Source organism: Canis aureus, chromosome 9 (genome assembly GCF_053574225.1).
Source record: "Canis aureus isolate CA01 chromosome 9, VMU_Caureus_v.1.0, whole genome shotgun sequence".
NCBI classification, from domain to species: Eukaryota; Metazoa; Chordata; class Mammalia; order Carnivora; family Canidae; genus Canis; species Canis aureus.
The window spans coordinates 22,886,061-22,900,133 of NC_135619.1; the positions used below are offsets into that span (position 1 = coordinate 22,886,061).

The window sequence follows — 14,073 nt, forward strand, 5'->3', positions numbered from 1 at the left end:
TAATGTGATTGTCAGTGTTTTCCCTTCCTTCAAATTGGCTTTTAGTCACAGAGGTGTTGTAAGTGCTAAATGGATTTGTTTAGTAGTCAGATAATGTCACAGTCACACCTTTCAAAAGCAATTTGTCATAAATGATTTTTTAGCCATGGCTTTTATCAGGAGGTCTGCTTTGCCAGGCAATGTAATTAGTAAGCTTGTCAAGGCCTGGTGCAGGCACCATTAATACAATGTAGAATCCAACAATGACTTTTAGCCATTTTACATAGGTAAATATAAGATTAGATCATTTTCCCGTATTTTGTATCTGTTATAAATGTGCTTATCTTAATGAGTACTGAAATGAAACAGAACTGAAGTCATAATGGCTCTGTGTGTATATATATGTCTTATTTTTAATATTAACACAAACTCCATTGTCCCTCAGAATGATACCTCCTACGAGCAAAACTTTTCTTGTCAATAACCTGGCTGCTGGAACTATGTATGACTTGTGTGTCTTGGCAATATATGATGATGGCATCACTTCCCTCACTGCCACCAGAGTCGTGGGTTGCATCCAGTTTACGACGGAACAGGATTATGTGCGATGCCATTTCATGCAGTCCCAGTTTTTGGGAGGCACCATGATCATTATTATTGGTGGAATAATTGTAGCATCTGTGCTCGTTTTCATCATCATTCTAATGATCCGGTATAAGGTTTGTAACAATAATGGGCAACACAAGGTCACCAAGGTCAGCAATGTCTACTCTCAAACTAATGGGGCTCAGATACAAGGCTGCAGTGTGACGCTGCCCCAGTCCATGTCCAAACAAGCTGTGGGACATGAAGAGAATGCCCAGTGTTGTAAAGTTGCCAATGACAATGTGATACAATCTTCAGAAACTTGTTCAAGTCAGGACTCCTCTACCACTACCTCTGCTTTGCCTCCTACCTGGACTTCAAATGCTTCTGTGTCCCAAAAGCAGAAAAGAAAGCCTGGCACAAAGCCAAGTGCTGAACCACAGAATGAAGCGGTCACAAATATTGAGTCCCAAAACACTAACAGGAACAACTCCACTGCATTGCAGTTAGCTAGTCGACCTCCTGATTCTGTCACAGAGGGGCCCACATCTAAAAGAGCACACTCAAAGCCAAGTAAGTTTCTCACTTTGCCTGCTGAGAGATCCAGAGCGAGGCACAGGTACTCCCTGAATGGAGAATTAAAGGAATACTATTGTTATATTAACTCACTGAACATATGTGGACGGTCTAAAAGAAGCATGTCTATGAATGCGATGTTAATTCAATCCAACAGTTCTGATGGGCATAGTGGAAAAGCAACTCTTTCCGATTCTGAGTGGATATTGGAAAGCACTGTGTAACCTATTATTTCTTTTTAATGAAGAAATTACTTTGAAAACTCATATAAGAAATTGGAATTTGAAATTCCAGTTTTGTTTCTCTGATACATGCCTCATAGAGCCAAGGTGTATAAACCTTCTAGGTATAGTTTAATATATGAAGGTGACATATATAAAATGGTCTGGGGATAAAAGCATGACATAGCAGCAGTGCCTCTTCCCATTCTAGGGCTGGCTTCCAGGTTCTACAATAGCAAAATGCAAAATAAAGGTTGTCACCAGGTAAAAATGTCTTGCATAAATCATGCTATTTCCTCCAGTCTTAAAAAGGACCACCTAAACTGATGAGTATTTTTCAGTGAGTATATTGCATATTTTCTTTCAAGGACAGTAGTGTTTGTTTTCAGGCAGATATCAAAAAGGACAACTCTGTGTTCTTATGGTATTTAAAATGAAATATTCAGTAAGTATATCCAGACAGTGTTAAAATAAGTACCCTTCTAAAGAACATTCTTGGTTCAGGTGCCTTAATGGATTTATGGTATTTCTCATCCATGACTTAGCTTCTTTGATGGGAAGCAAAAGAATATTCAAGTGATTTTGCATTTATCAAAAAAAAAATCTAGTTATTATAAGCTGCTACCTGCTACCCTGGGCATGTGAGGGTGTTTTCATTCATTCAGTATACATTTGCAGAATGAATGAATGTTATATTTTTCTTTATGGAAATTAAAAAGGGAGACAGAAATACAAGACATTATCAAAGGGATGTTTATTTTTATCACTAAGTAAAATGAAAAGATTACTTCTAGTGGGATTCTTACTACGTTTATAAGCAATATAAAGTCATCGCTCATTAACCAGGTAGTGATTTCATTTTTCCCTTCTTTCCTTTCCATAATTCTCAGTTGGAATGTTTCTTTGTTAGACTGAATGCATTTATTTTAACCAAAACCTGTGATGAAATTTAATTAGAAATCATTCAGCTTAGTGATAATCTATTATTTTTTTTTAATTTAGTCAGACAATAATATTGCTCTTTGATATATGGCATTCTTGGATATCCACTGAAATCAAGGTATATAGATAAATGTTCCTATCTACTCATTGAAAATCTTATATTATATGGCAACTTGATGGTATTTTATTAAAGACTGGTAAATGGGGGTTAACATTAGGGCATTCTTTGGTGTTTGGGGAGGGATGTTGAAAATAAGCTTCCAGTGAGAGTCTTGTACACACACAAAAATTAGCCATAATACAATAAGGTATGTACTTTATATATATAACATACTCCATGGGAGTAAGTTTTAGTATATATGCTGCCAAAGTGAGCACATGGGAGTAAGTTAAACACATAGTAAGTTTATTATTATCTTAAAGATCACTTGAAATATCATTAAAACACAGATAAGGAATGGTAGTCATTAGTTTAATTTTTTTCTACTAGAGGCATATATAAACATTTCAGTTAATTTTAACTTTACAGAGACACATCTTATATACACTTTTATGATGACATTCAGAAGCAGGTAAAATTAAAGCAGTTAAAGATTATTTTCCATGCCAATCTTGAAACAAATGATCTAATGGGCTAATGTTATCTTAGATTCATAAATGCCTTCTCTGCCCTGGTTCCTTTTCTGAAGTTTACTTTTCACAGGTCAAATGTATAGTTCTCTTGAGGAATAAATGCAATTACACGTGTGGGGTCATGTTTTGTTAAATCAAACGCATTACACAGAGTAAAGTGTATCTTCAACATTTTCTGTGATAATGCTCTAGTCCCGATTAAACATTTCTAGTTAACATCAATTACTTAATTCTTCAAAAGGTGTTGATTGGCAAAAGCATGTTGCTTTTCCCTTTCCTAGTTTTTACCTATATAGTATTAAAAAGTCCCAAACGTATAACTGCTTTTGAGATTTAAATAGATGAATCCCCAGAGAAAAAACCTCTGGCCTTATGAAGATTGTGGTCAAGGGGGCTCTGAAATCATGCATAAAGGACAAATTTAGCACATCTGCACCAAGCTGCACTGATCAGCTTATTTAATGTTTTCCACGTGCCTGTATTTTTAAAAATCAATTTTCTGCTTGTTTCAAATGAAATTTTAATTGAATATCTTTTATTTTTATAAACATTTAGAACTCTATAATATCTAATAATTGTAATTTATTCTGTTTGACTAAAGTCATTAAACCCATTTACATTTGTATTAGTTTTATAAGGCTGTTTTCAGGGTATATTAACCAAATGCATGAACACTTGTTTTTAGAAGTGATAAGGCTTATGTTTCTGTCTTTAAAAAGTTTATATTTAGAGAGATCAACAAAAGATTGTCCTATAGAGAGGATCAAATGTTTTTGTTTTTGTTTACAACTATATGAGAAACTTTTTGTTCAGGGCAGTTTCAATGTGAAGTGACTGAAAAGTAAATCTGTGGGGAAGCTGAGGGTTATTACAGATACCCGGTATAAAACATAAAACCTAAAACATAAAATCTGAAACACAGCAATTACTCAAATCAATGAATGAATGGATTGATAAATAAATAAATGAATGGGGCCAGGGAGGAAGGTACAGTAATAAGTATTTTGATTATATGAAGTTGATTTGTGATCCAGCTGTTTTATTACTATCAGGAAGAAATTCTCTTATTGTTTTTCTTTCTGTTTTTTCTTGCATTTCTCATTTAACCAGCTATGTACACGTGATCCAAAGTATATGGTTTGCAGTTGCTGATTATGTATAGGTTATATATATATATATATATATATTGTTTTTTGCTTCCATGTCTTAAATTACTTTTTCCTTTATTTTTAGTCATTCTACACTATGGTTTCAATTATTAAATAGGACAACTAACAAATAATATATTTACAGATATTTGCTCCAAACATTTTTTTAATTATATGTCTTCCTGTGTTACTTTTTGTTGCTTTTGGATAATTGTCCCCCGATTCGAAAATGTTCCAACTATTATTAAAGTAATAATAGTTTTTATTTAATGTATGTAGTATCTGAATATCATAAAGGGATAATGAAGCATCCAAAGCTGCCTTAGAATCCTAAGAGGAAACAAAGTTTGGTTTGATAAATACTATTTATTTTTACTCTACAAATAGAATGAAGCAGAGTCACATTAAGTAAATAATTTAAATTAAATACATAACGCCCTCACTGTGGCTAATTTATTTCCTAAATTTTTTTAAAAACCATTAAATGTAGTTAGGTTGGGATAAGCTATTTTAAGCTTTCAGACTGTTGATTTTAGCTGTTCTATAGATATATTTTACTAAAAAATGTTTTAGAATATAGGTTATAGAACTATTATAAACCATTTATAGACATAACAAGTTTATTATCTGAGTGATTCATACTTTTCCATAAGAATTTGAGAAATTAAAAGAAAATTAAATGTGTTCCATTTATCTACAGGGATCTCTTTTTATCTTTCCTTGAGAAGTATTTTCTACTTCACTTTAAAGCACTCAGAAAGTACTTACTTCCAAACTAAATTTTAACTCTTTTATTTGCTTGTATTATTGAATGGAAACTAAATAACTAAATACTTCATTCTTAAAGGTAACAAACTAGAGCAATTATCACAAGATCCACAATTGTGTCTTAGTTCTGAAATTTTCCTATTTTCCTGTTATTCACAATAAGAACTTAACAACAATCTTTAAATGTCAATGGTTTAAAAAATGCTGAAAACATAGAGTATCTTGTACATAGAATTGCAAAGGTAAATGCATTTTTTTTCAAGGACTGCAGATTTGAATGCATTTTCTTATTGGTATGACAAAATTCCACTTCTATTTTATGATGCTAAGAAAGCAGTGTTCATTTATACTAGATAGAATGAAGACTGTCTATTCTCTTTTCCTTGCTCAGTCAACGCTTGTGTTTCAGGAAGCATCCAGTCTTCTTCCTTAACACTGAATGTGGATGCTTCTGTCTGAGTGTTGGTGGTGTTTGGAGAAAAGACTTCAGTACAGAGGTGGGCTGGATGGGAAATGGAGATTTCTCTTATCCTCCTCAGTTATGATGATAATTATCATCATCATCATCATCATTATCATCATTATATAGTCATTATTTACCTTATAATGTTTGTGAGTAAAGTGTTTTGGGGGTGAAATGTATGGATAAGAAATACCTTGTTTTAAAGTTTCATAGAGAAAAGAGAAAAATAACCAGAAGGAATAATTGGAATTTTGTAATAGTTTCAGAGCTCTGTCTTTCCAGATTGTTCAGTTCCTTTCCTCCCATGCTAGATAAATGCATGCTATAAACAAATACACTTAGTTTTGTCAAGTTTGGGGGAGGAGATTGTTTGGTTTCCACAACAAAAACAATAATTCTTGTAGTAATACAGAAGATCACTTAATATAGAAAGAATGGTAAAAGTATTTCTGTGATCAGAGTCATCCAAAAAATGTGATATTGTTGAAGTGTGGGGCACAGAAAGTAGCAGTTTTTACCTAGGACTCTATTTAAGTATGAAATCACCATGTTAAATAATGTCAACGCATTTGCAATTTTATCAAATATTACAAGTAGTCAATGTAACAAATAGTGTATCACTGTCTTCTGATTTTGTCAGCTATTTCTCAAAGGTGAAATTTAGGATCTAAAGTTACCATTGATAAAATACATACACAGTATATTCTTATGTACCCATATATGTAATATATAGATATACTAATATGTATGCTTATCAAATTAATCAGTTAAAATTAGAATTTGGTATCCTGCAACATAGATTGTAATTAATGTAACAAAATCATATTTAAATGGGCTGGTTACTAGGGAACTTCTCCCAGAACAACTGTACAAACTATACCTCTTATTTGTAAGATTACAGTGGGATATTAACTCTCCAGTAGAAATTTATTTTTCTGAACTTCCTAATGATAGTGATCTCTACAACTTGTCTAATTTCATACACCCTTTTCAAATAGATGACTGTTATGTTCATGAATTTTAAAAACTAAAAATTATTTTTTTCAAATACATTCAGGGAAAGTCATGAAGTCCTTTTCATTTTGTGTTTGGAAGTGGATATACATTTGATCTTGGTTGAAACATGAACTAGATAGATATTGAGATTCTACTCAGAGTATGTCCAATAAATTATTGAAATAATATGAAGGGCTTATGAAATATACTATGTTGGCTCTACCATAATGTAATTTCCTAAACATTTTTTCTGTATAATATGAACATGTATTATTATTGCTTTCATGTAAAACCTGATCTCCAGAGGCCATTACAAATTTTTATGAATATTTATGCAGGAGGTTCTATAAAAAAGTATTTTGTACTTTTCTCATCACACTTACCTGCAAACCAGAGAATAACTTTTTTCTATTTTTTTTCTTATCGTGTCACTTCTGAAGGACTAGGAGTATTTGCTTAAGAGGATGTATCAGAAAGAAATAGAATGTGTGCTATGCAGGGTTATATAATGGTTTTAAACATTTATAGCCAATGGAACATACATAAGGACATTTAAAGGCAAAATGGTTGCATATAGAACATTAGTGTTTTAATGAGGATAAATGGGTACTTCATAAAACATGCTGTTATTTGGAGGGCTATTGAATAATGATCGTTGTAAATGATGATTGAATACTCTGCCTGTTGAACATGGTGAAGCTATTTCCTATTTTGGATTCTCTTGTCCATGGTTCCATGTTAATCATATACAACTCTGTAGTTGAAATATTAACATTGATAGTCAATTGGGGGAAATGAGTAGAAGCCTGATTCTCTTCTCGAACTCTTTCAGGAAAAGTGCATTCAATAATAATTATTACTCTTTTAGCAACTAAGATTTTATACCGTTATAATATCATATATCAGGAAGTAGCCATAGACAACTACAAAATATTTACGAAAGTCAATTGCAATTAGCCCAAGAACAGGTAAGTTAAAAAAAAAAAAAAGTCTAGATAATTCTTTGTTAAGAGAAATCTTATCAAGATTTCACTGAGAAGTGTTTTAGGGTCTGTTTCTTTTAAAAATGGAATTTGTGTATTTGTTTGTGACACTGAGAATTTTATTCCCAGATGCTTTGCTGACTAATGTTGACCAGATTGTCCAGGAAACACAGGTGAGATTTTTGTTACCTGTCTCATAATTCAGCACTTAAGTGGCTATTTTTTTTATAATAAATTTTTAGATTTTTTGCAAGCTTCTGTAACTTGCCAAAATTTTCTGTTAAAGCTTATTCAGTGCTCAGGGATACAAACTGTAGTTCAGTTTAGTTAAATGACATTCCAGTTACTAAATTTAGACATGTTTCTGGTTAACTGAACATTTCTGACTCATACTATAAGAATAAGGGGAATACTAATGTGACTTTGGAGTCACTCATACACATGCACAATATAATGTGCATTTTTCCAAGTATTTCCCAACGTGAAGACAGTAGCTTGTTAATAATGTATTCACTCCTATCCTTGACCTCCACATCCTAATAGGAGCTGAAATGATACATTATACCTCCCTGGAAGTAAAGGAACAGAAGTGTTTCAGTGTTATCCAAAATGAATGAAGCCATTATAAAATGAAGCAAAAGACTACACATGAAATATTCATGTTATTCCTTTTGTCAGCAACTGATTACTCTTTTTTTTTTTTTCCTTTCTGGAAGTTTCAAATGAGTATTTGATTCCTGCATTTTAATTGGATCAGAAAGTGTGTTTCCAGAGCAGAATAGCACTTTAGCAATCTGTTCAAACAGCTGGAAGCATCAGCCATTTGCTTAAGGTTTGGCACAGAAAAATATTCTGCTTTTAAAAGTTCTAAAAAAGGCCACTGATTTATTTTTTAGTGGTAAAAATAAGGTCTCTTTTTTTTTAACATTTTGTATTTAAAAGATAATAACTTGAACAATCATTCAGGGTTTCCCCTAATGAATTCCACTCCCAAATTAAACCTAGAGTTTTTCATGCATCATATCTTTGACTTCAGGATCTCAATCCCACGCTGCAAAAAAATGAACAGATGGCTCACTAGAAACAATCAATAGCCCAGTGTCTGGCACATACTTTGTGTTCTGTTTTGTGTGCAGAACTGACCTGCATGAGGCTGCATTGTTTCATCACCACCCAGTGATTCCCTTTCTCACTCTGAACTTCTCTCTCTCTGTTTCCTTCTCTCTCCTTCTGCCTTCTTTCCTCTCTCCCTCTCTCTCTAATTTCTAAAAGTTCATTTATCGTGTAACTCTGGGCCTCTAGTTCTTCTGAAAGTGAGTAGCTTAGAAAGGCATTAGAAAGTAAATGGTTAATCTATAAGAAGTACAGTTCAGAACGGTGCTAAATGTTTTATCAAGAATTAGAAGCAGGAGAGTCAATCTAAGGCATTTTTCAATTATTAATTAAAGTATCCTGAGACTTCGGTGTAGCTACTATTGGTGCTTGGTAAATGATTTCTGCCTTCATAGGCCTGTCATTTCCACAGCTGTCAATGCAACCAGTGAAGCCCCTTCCAAGAGAGGGAGCCCCCTAGTCTTGTGGCCGCTCCCACTGTCCTAGTACTTTGCCTGTGAGAGAATGGAGTGAGGAAGAGCTGGCAGAGATTTCTTGTGCTCACAAATTCCTGGCTCTATTTTAGGAGGAAGAAGGAATATACATTTTTTATCCTAAGTTTACTTGTTTAAAGATTATATTTATTTATTTGACAGAGAGCGAGCACAAGCAGGAGGAGTGGGATGCAGAGGGAGAGGGAGAAGCAGGCTCCCTGCTCAGTTCCTATGTGGGGCTTGATCCCAGGAGCCCAGGATCCTGACCTGAGCCGAAGGCAGACGCTCCACGGATTGAGCCACCCAGGCGCCCCTTAAGTTTATATTTCCTGCAGGATGGTAACAAATGTTGCTTATTACCCAAAGGCAAAACATATTTTCCAAAATTTTGAACACTGCCCATTGCATTAAATTGAAATTAAAATGCTACCTATGCATACATACAGTAAAAGTAAGGAAAAAATCGTGGCACTGGGGTGGCTCAGTCTGTTAAGCATCCTACTCCTGGTTTTGGCTCTGGTCATGATCTCAGGGTCTTTGGATGGAGCCCCGCCTCACAGGGAATTTGCCTGTCCCTCTCCATTCCTCTCTGGCCCTTCCCCTGCTCTCTCTCTCTCTCTCTCTTAAATAAATAAATAAATAAATAAATAAATAAATAAATAAATAAAACAATTTTTAAAAAGTAAGCAGAAAACACAGAACACCTTACGACACATTTTTGTTTTTAATATAAAAAATGTTTCCATGGCAACATTATTAAATTAATTGTGCCATAGTCCTTAATATAACATCAAACTCTAATAGGAAGATACACAGAAGACAGAGGGTTTCCTTCGATCAGTGGCGTAGGTGTTCCTCATACTGATGTATCTACTAAGATTATTTTTTTCCTAAGGATGAAGAATTAATACATTTATTTATTTTCCATTAGCTAGAATATGCCATATGGCAATTTTTTCCTTAAGATCTTTCGTAAATGTGAATAGAGTGAACTTAAAATATTTAATATATCATATATGATCCTTTTATAATAAAATTATAAAATCCTAATCTCAGATGAATTCAGAGCAAAGAGAAGAGGAATCATTGATAAAACTGGTGGTAATTACATGTAAACGGGCACTTACAAATAAGTGCAAATCTTAAGTTCAAAGAGATTGTTATACTTAAAATAAACCTGGTAAAATAATTGACATGCCATGTTTACAAGTTAAAATACGAACAATTGACTAGTTGAATTTTTTTATTTATTAGAGAAGGGCAAAGGAACAGGGAGAGAATCTTAAGCAGACTCCACGATGAGCACAGAGCCTGACAGGACCTCAATCTCACAACCCTAAGAATATGATCTAAACCAAAATTAAGAGTTCGACACTTAACCAACAGAGCCACCTAGCTGCCCCTGACTAGTTGCATTTATACCAAAAATGCCTCAAGTAAAGTTTCTTAAAAAGTATTTGTTATATTCAGACCAACAAAATATGTGTACTGTGTGTGCGTAAGTATGCTCAAGAAATATCCCTTATTCTGCAGTTGCTTGCACTAGCCTTTAAGATAGTAGCTTCCTGACTCTAATAAACTGACTTCCGATTATATCTGTTTAGTATCAATTAAGGTATTTAACAAATTTAAACTTCGTCATAAAATCTCTGCTACAGGTGCAATAACCATAAAAAGAGAACTTCTTTTAGAGAAACAATTAAGGTATAAATGAATAAAAGTAAGCTGATTAGAAAGAAACAGCATTTAACACAGGGTTAGGAAAAACACATGAAATAAGAGCTAAACAGTAAAGCAAATGTGTCTTTCTAATATTATCTTTCTTACATTATTTCCTAGTAAAAATGACCATAAAATATTTGGTTCTAGAGCTTTAGTGGTTTTTTTTTTCTATGATATTCCCTTCAAGTGAAATTGTTAAAACTAAGAGTGATAGAATAGGCACATATGCACATATGTAGAAAACTTTTAACTCTTTTTATAATAACTAAAGCTCATTTTTGACATTTATTTGACCATCACAGTAAATTAAAAAACTAGCATCCTAGTATCAGCAATGACTTTCAGAATCATTTTCTTCTTTTTTAGATATCCTAATTATACAAGATAAAAAACATTCATAGTTCTTAATTGCATTCAGAGTAGGGCACTAACATTTTCCCACAATCCATTCAACATCGGGACATTTTTTCTTCTTTTAATATTGGGGTAGTTTTAATTTCCTCTTTTCTTTGTAGTACTGTTAATAAGACTGTCTGCCCACAGTATTTTGCATGATACCCTTTCACTTTTAAGTAAGGACCATTATCAAAACATCCTGAGCCTATCTCAAATTCATTATTTTTAGTTCTTGAAACATTTTAGCATAATTATTATAGTCTTTTTTTTCCTTTGTGATGCTCTTATAATTTTGTGTTCATATTTAGATCTTTATGGAATCATTGTAAGAGTTTGTCCTTTGATAAGTAAAGTAAATTTGTTATTTTCAGTATCCTAATTCTAAGTTTTTATTCAGCTTCATATTACATCATCGTTTCAATAATAGTATCTTCAGGGCAGGCAAATTCAAACCGTAATTTCTAAAGCTGATTGCTAATTGTCTAATCTTTGAAATTAGCAGCTTTTATAAAAGCCATACAAAAAAAAAAGCCATAATCCCATAGTTTGTTAATGATTTTTTATGTAATGTGGAAATGAATCAAAAACTCTTTAAAATATGTAAGCTTATGCAATCATTAACTTGATTTTTTTTTTTTTTTAATTTATGAGAGAGCTAGAAAAAGCATGAGCAGAGAGAGAGGGGCAAAGGGAACAGATTCCTGCTGAGGAGGGAGCCCGACCTGAGCTGAAGGCAGATGCTCAGCTGACTGAGCCACCTAGGTGCCCCTCGTTAACGATATTAAAATAGCTTTTTATTCAGGAAAATTTTATTATTTCTAAAATCAAACTAGTTATACTGTCCACTATATTTTTCTTCTATGTGTATTTAATCTTTTCAATATATTATTGTTTCCTGAAACTTGAAGTTTGGTGTAATACACTATCTTTTTTTTTTTATCAAAAGGAACATATTATTGGAAATGCAAACAGAAATAAACCATTATAATAATCCAATTTCACCAAGATCAGCTATGCTTTGAACCCAGTAGATAGGAATTTAGATATACCTCATTGTCATTTAAGGTGATTTTGTGACTTTTTCTTAGAACACTCCAGGTAAAGAATGATAGTGAGATCTGTAGTTCAGTCATTTCCAAGGTAATTATTTTTTTATAAATAGGTTACACATCTATTATCTATTAACAGTTTTCAAACATTGTATAAACCTTTTGTTCAATAATTTTTAAAAACTATTGTTTGTACCAAAAATAACTTCAACTATTCAGATGAAATATTCCCCCTCAGCTTTTTAAAATATTTTATTTTTAGGTAACCTCTACACCCAATGTGGGGCTCAAACCCAGAATCTGAGATCAAGTGTCACACAGTCTACTTACTGTGCCAGCCAACTCGTAAATATAGTTCCTTTTTAATGGGAAGAGACAAAAATGATTTCTTCAAATTTATGAAATCATATATTTGTCAAAAATTATTTTTCATCTCTATTCAAGATAGAATTTATAGACAGATCTTAAGTCTATGATGCTGAGAATCCACATTAGAAGAAGAGTATTTTTACAGTTTGATATTTAAAAATTTTAAATGGTTTTTATATCATTTAATTCAAAATCACATTAACTATGGAATACCTTTCTTGTGAGTTATTGTCGGTTTACACATTTATTTGTTCTGTGGGTGAGGAGCTAATTTATGAAGAGGAATAATAGTCTTTCTGATGTTTAATGTATAATTAATTTTTAAAAATTTCATTATGATACCAAATTCCCAACAGACTATATTTAGAAGTTAGAGATCACTTAGATTTTAGATATGATGAGCAAATCTAGTCTAATATGTTCAAAGTTTTAAAAACCACTATGATTATTTGTTAAAATTTAAATGGCATGCATTAATGAATAAAATCATTACTTTTTTCTTAACTTGAGAATATAAATGTGAAAAACAAAGCAAGGGAAAATGCCATTCCACAATTTGGCTTTGATGCACATAACTATTTAGGCTTAATGCACTTAGATTCCTTTTTAAAATGAAATCCTTTCATACGTTCACAATTTGAAATTACTAAGCAATATTTTAAAAGCCTATGTGCATGTCTAGATAGTTTTTAGGTGTGTATTTTGTATTTTATAGCAATAAACCTCTGCCTGGGTGCTTATAGTTCAGTGACTCTAAATTACTAGCACAATGATCTTATTGCCTATGTATTTTCTCTTTGTTTCTTTTTTTCTTTTACTCTTTCTTTCTTTCTTTCTTTCTTTCTTTCTTTCTTTCTTTCTTTCTTTCTTTTTTTTTTTCCTTCCATTTCAGAGGCTGGAGTTAATCTGAAGAGCACTACTTTCTCTCCTGAAAAAAGTTGCCACTGATATTTTTACTGGATAAAATTTAAAAAATGTTTCAATTCACAAAGGCTAATTGTTGAACTGGTGTCCTAGAAGAAATTGTCCACTGGAGCTGAAGCAGAAGTCTCTGATGCTGGTGGAACTGGCTCTTTCAGACCAGACCATGGTTCATCCCCTTTTAAAGCCAAAATTTTTTTTTTCGTCTGGCCTACAAGTTTTTTGGTTTTTTTTTGTTTGTTTGTTTGTTTGTTTGTTTTTAAAGAAGGAAACAGAAAAGCCGACATTGGCATCGAGTTCTGTATCAATCCATGTTACATTGCCATCCATGATTTAAGACTGTAGAATCTTGAATAATCTATATCACTTTAACAAATAAATGTTTTACTATGACAGAATTTGTACAGTGCCTGATTTGTGGAAATATCAATTACTTCAAGTATGAATGGTGAAATAATGACTATAAGAACTAATAATACTATTTTACATTTATGTAATGCAAAACCTTAAAGAATCAACTTTGCTTTATAATGCTGGAACTATTTCTGCCATTACCGAAGTGCACCCACATCTGTGGGAGAGCAGTGCAGCTATTTTAAAAGCTTTATAGCAATTTTGTGGCTCAGTGTAAGACAGAAAGTGATGAGGGATCTCATCACTTCAGAACTTCAGAAAGCATCAAAGTAGGTATATATGGTAATTAGTCCAAATCCATTGCTTTTCTGGAGAGCCAGAA

The 14,073-nt window shown here is 32.7% G+C and overlaps 1 protein-coding gene across 5 annotated transcripts in view; it reads left to right on the forward strand.

The window, feature by feature from the left end:
- Positions 1-13,735, forward strand: part of LRFN5 (leucine rich repeat and fibronectin type III domain containing 5) — a 237,153-nt gene extending 223,418 nt beyond the window's left edge. For 4 of the 5 annotated variants that reach the window (XM_077909147.1, XM_077909150.1, XM_077909148.1 and 1 more), the window contains 3 exons: positions 425-1,137; positions 7,424-7,467; positions 13,309-13,735. In XM_077909147.1, the coding sequence (XP_077765273.1) occupies positions 425-1,137; positions 7,424-7,467; positions 13,309-13,326 (775 nt within the window). In that variant the 3' untranslated portion in view covers positions 13,327-13,735. Of the gene's footprint in view, positions 1-424; positions 1,138-7,423; positions 7,468-13,308 lie in introns of those variants that run through there. The other variant, XR_013386127.1, reaches the window with a different exon arrangement.
- The last annotated feature ends 338 nt before the right edge of the window (positions 13,736-14,073 follow it).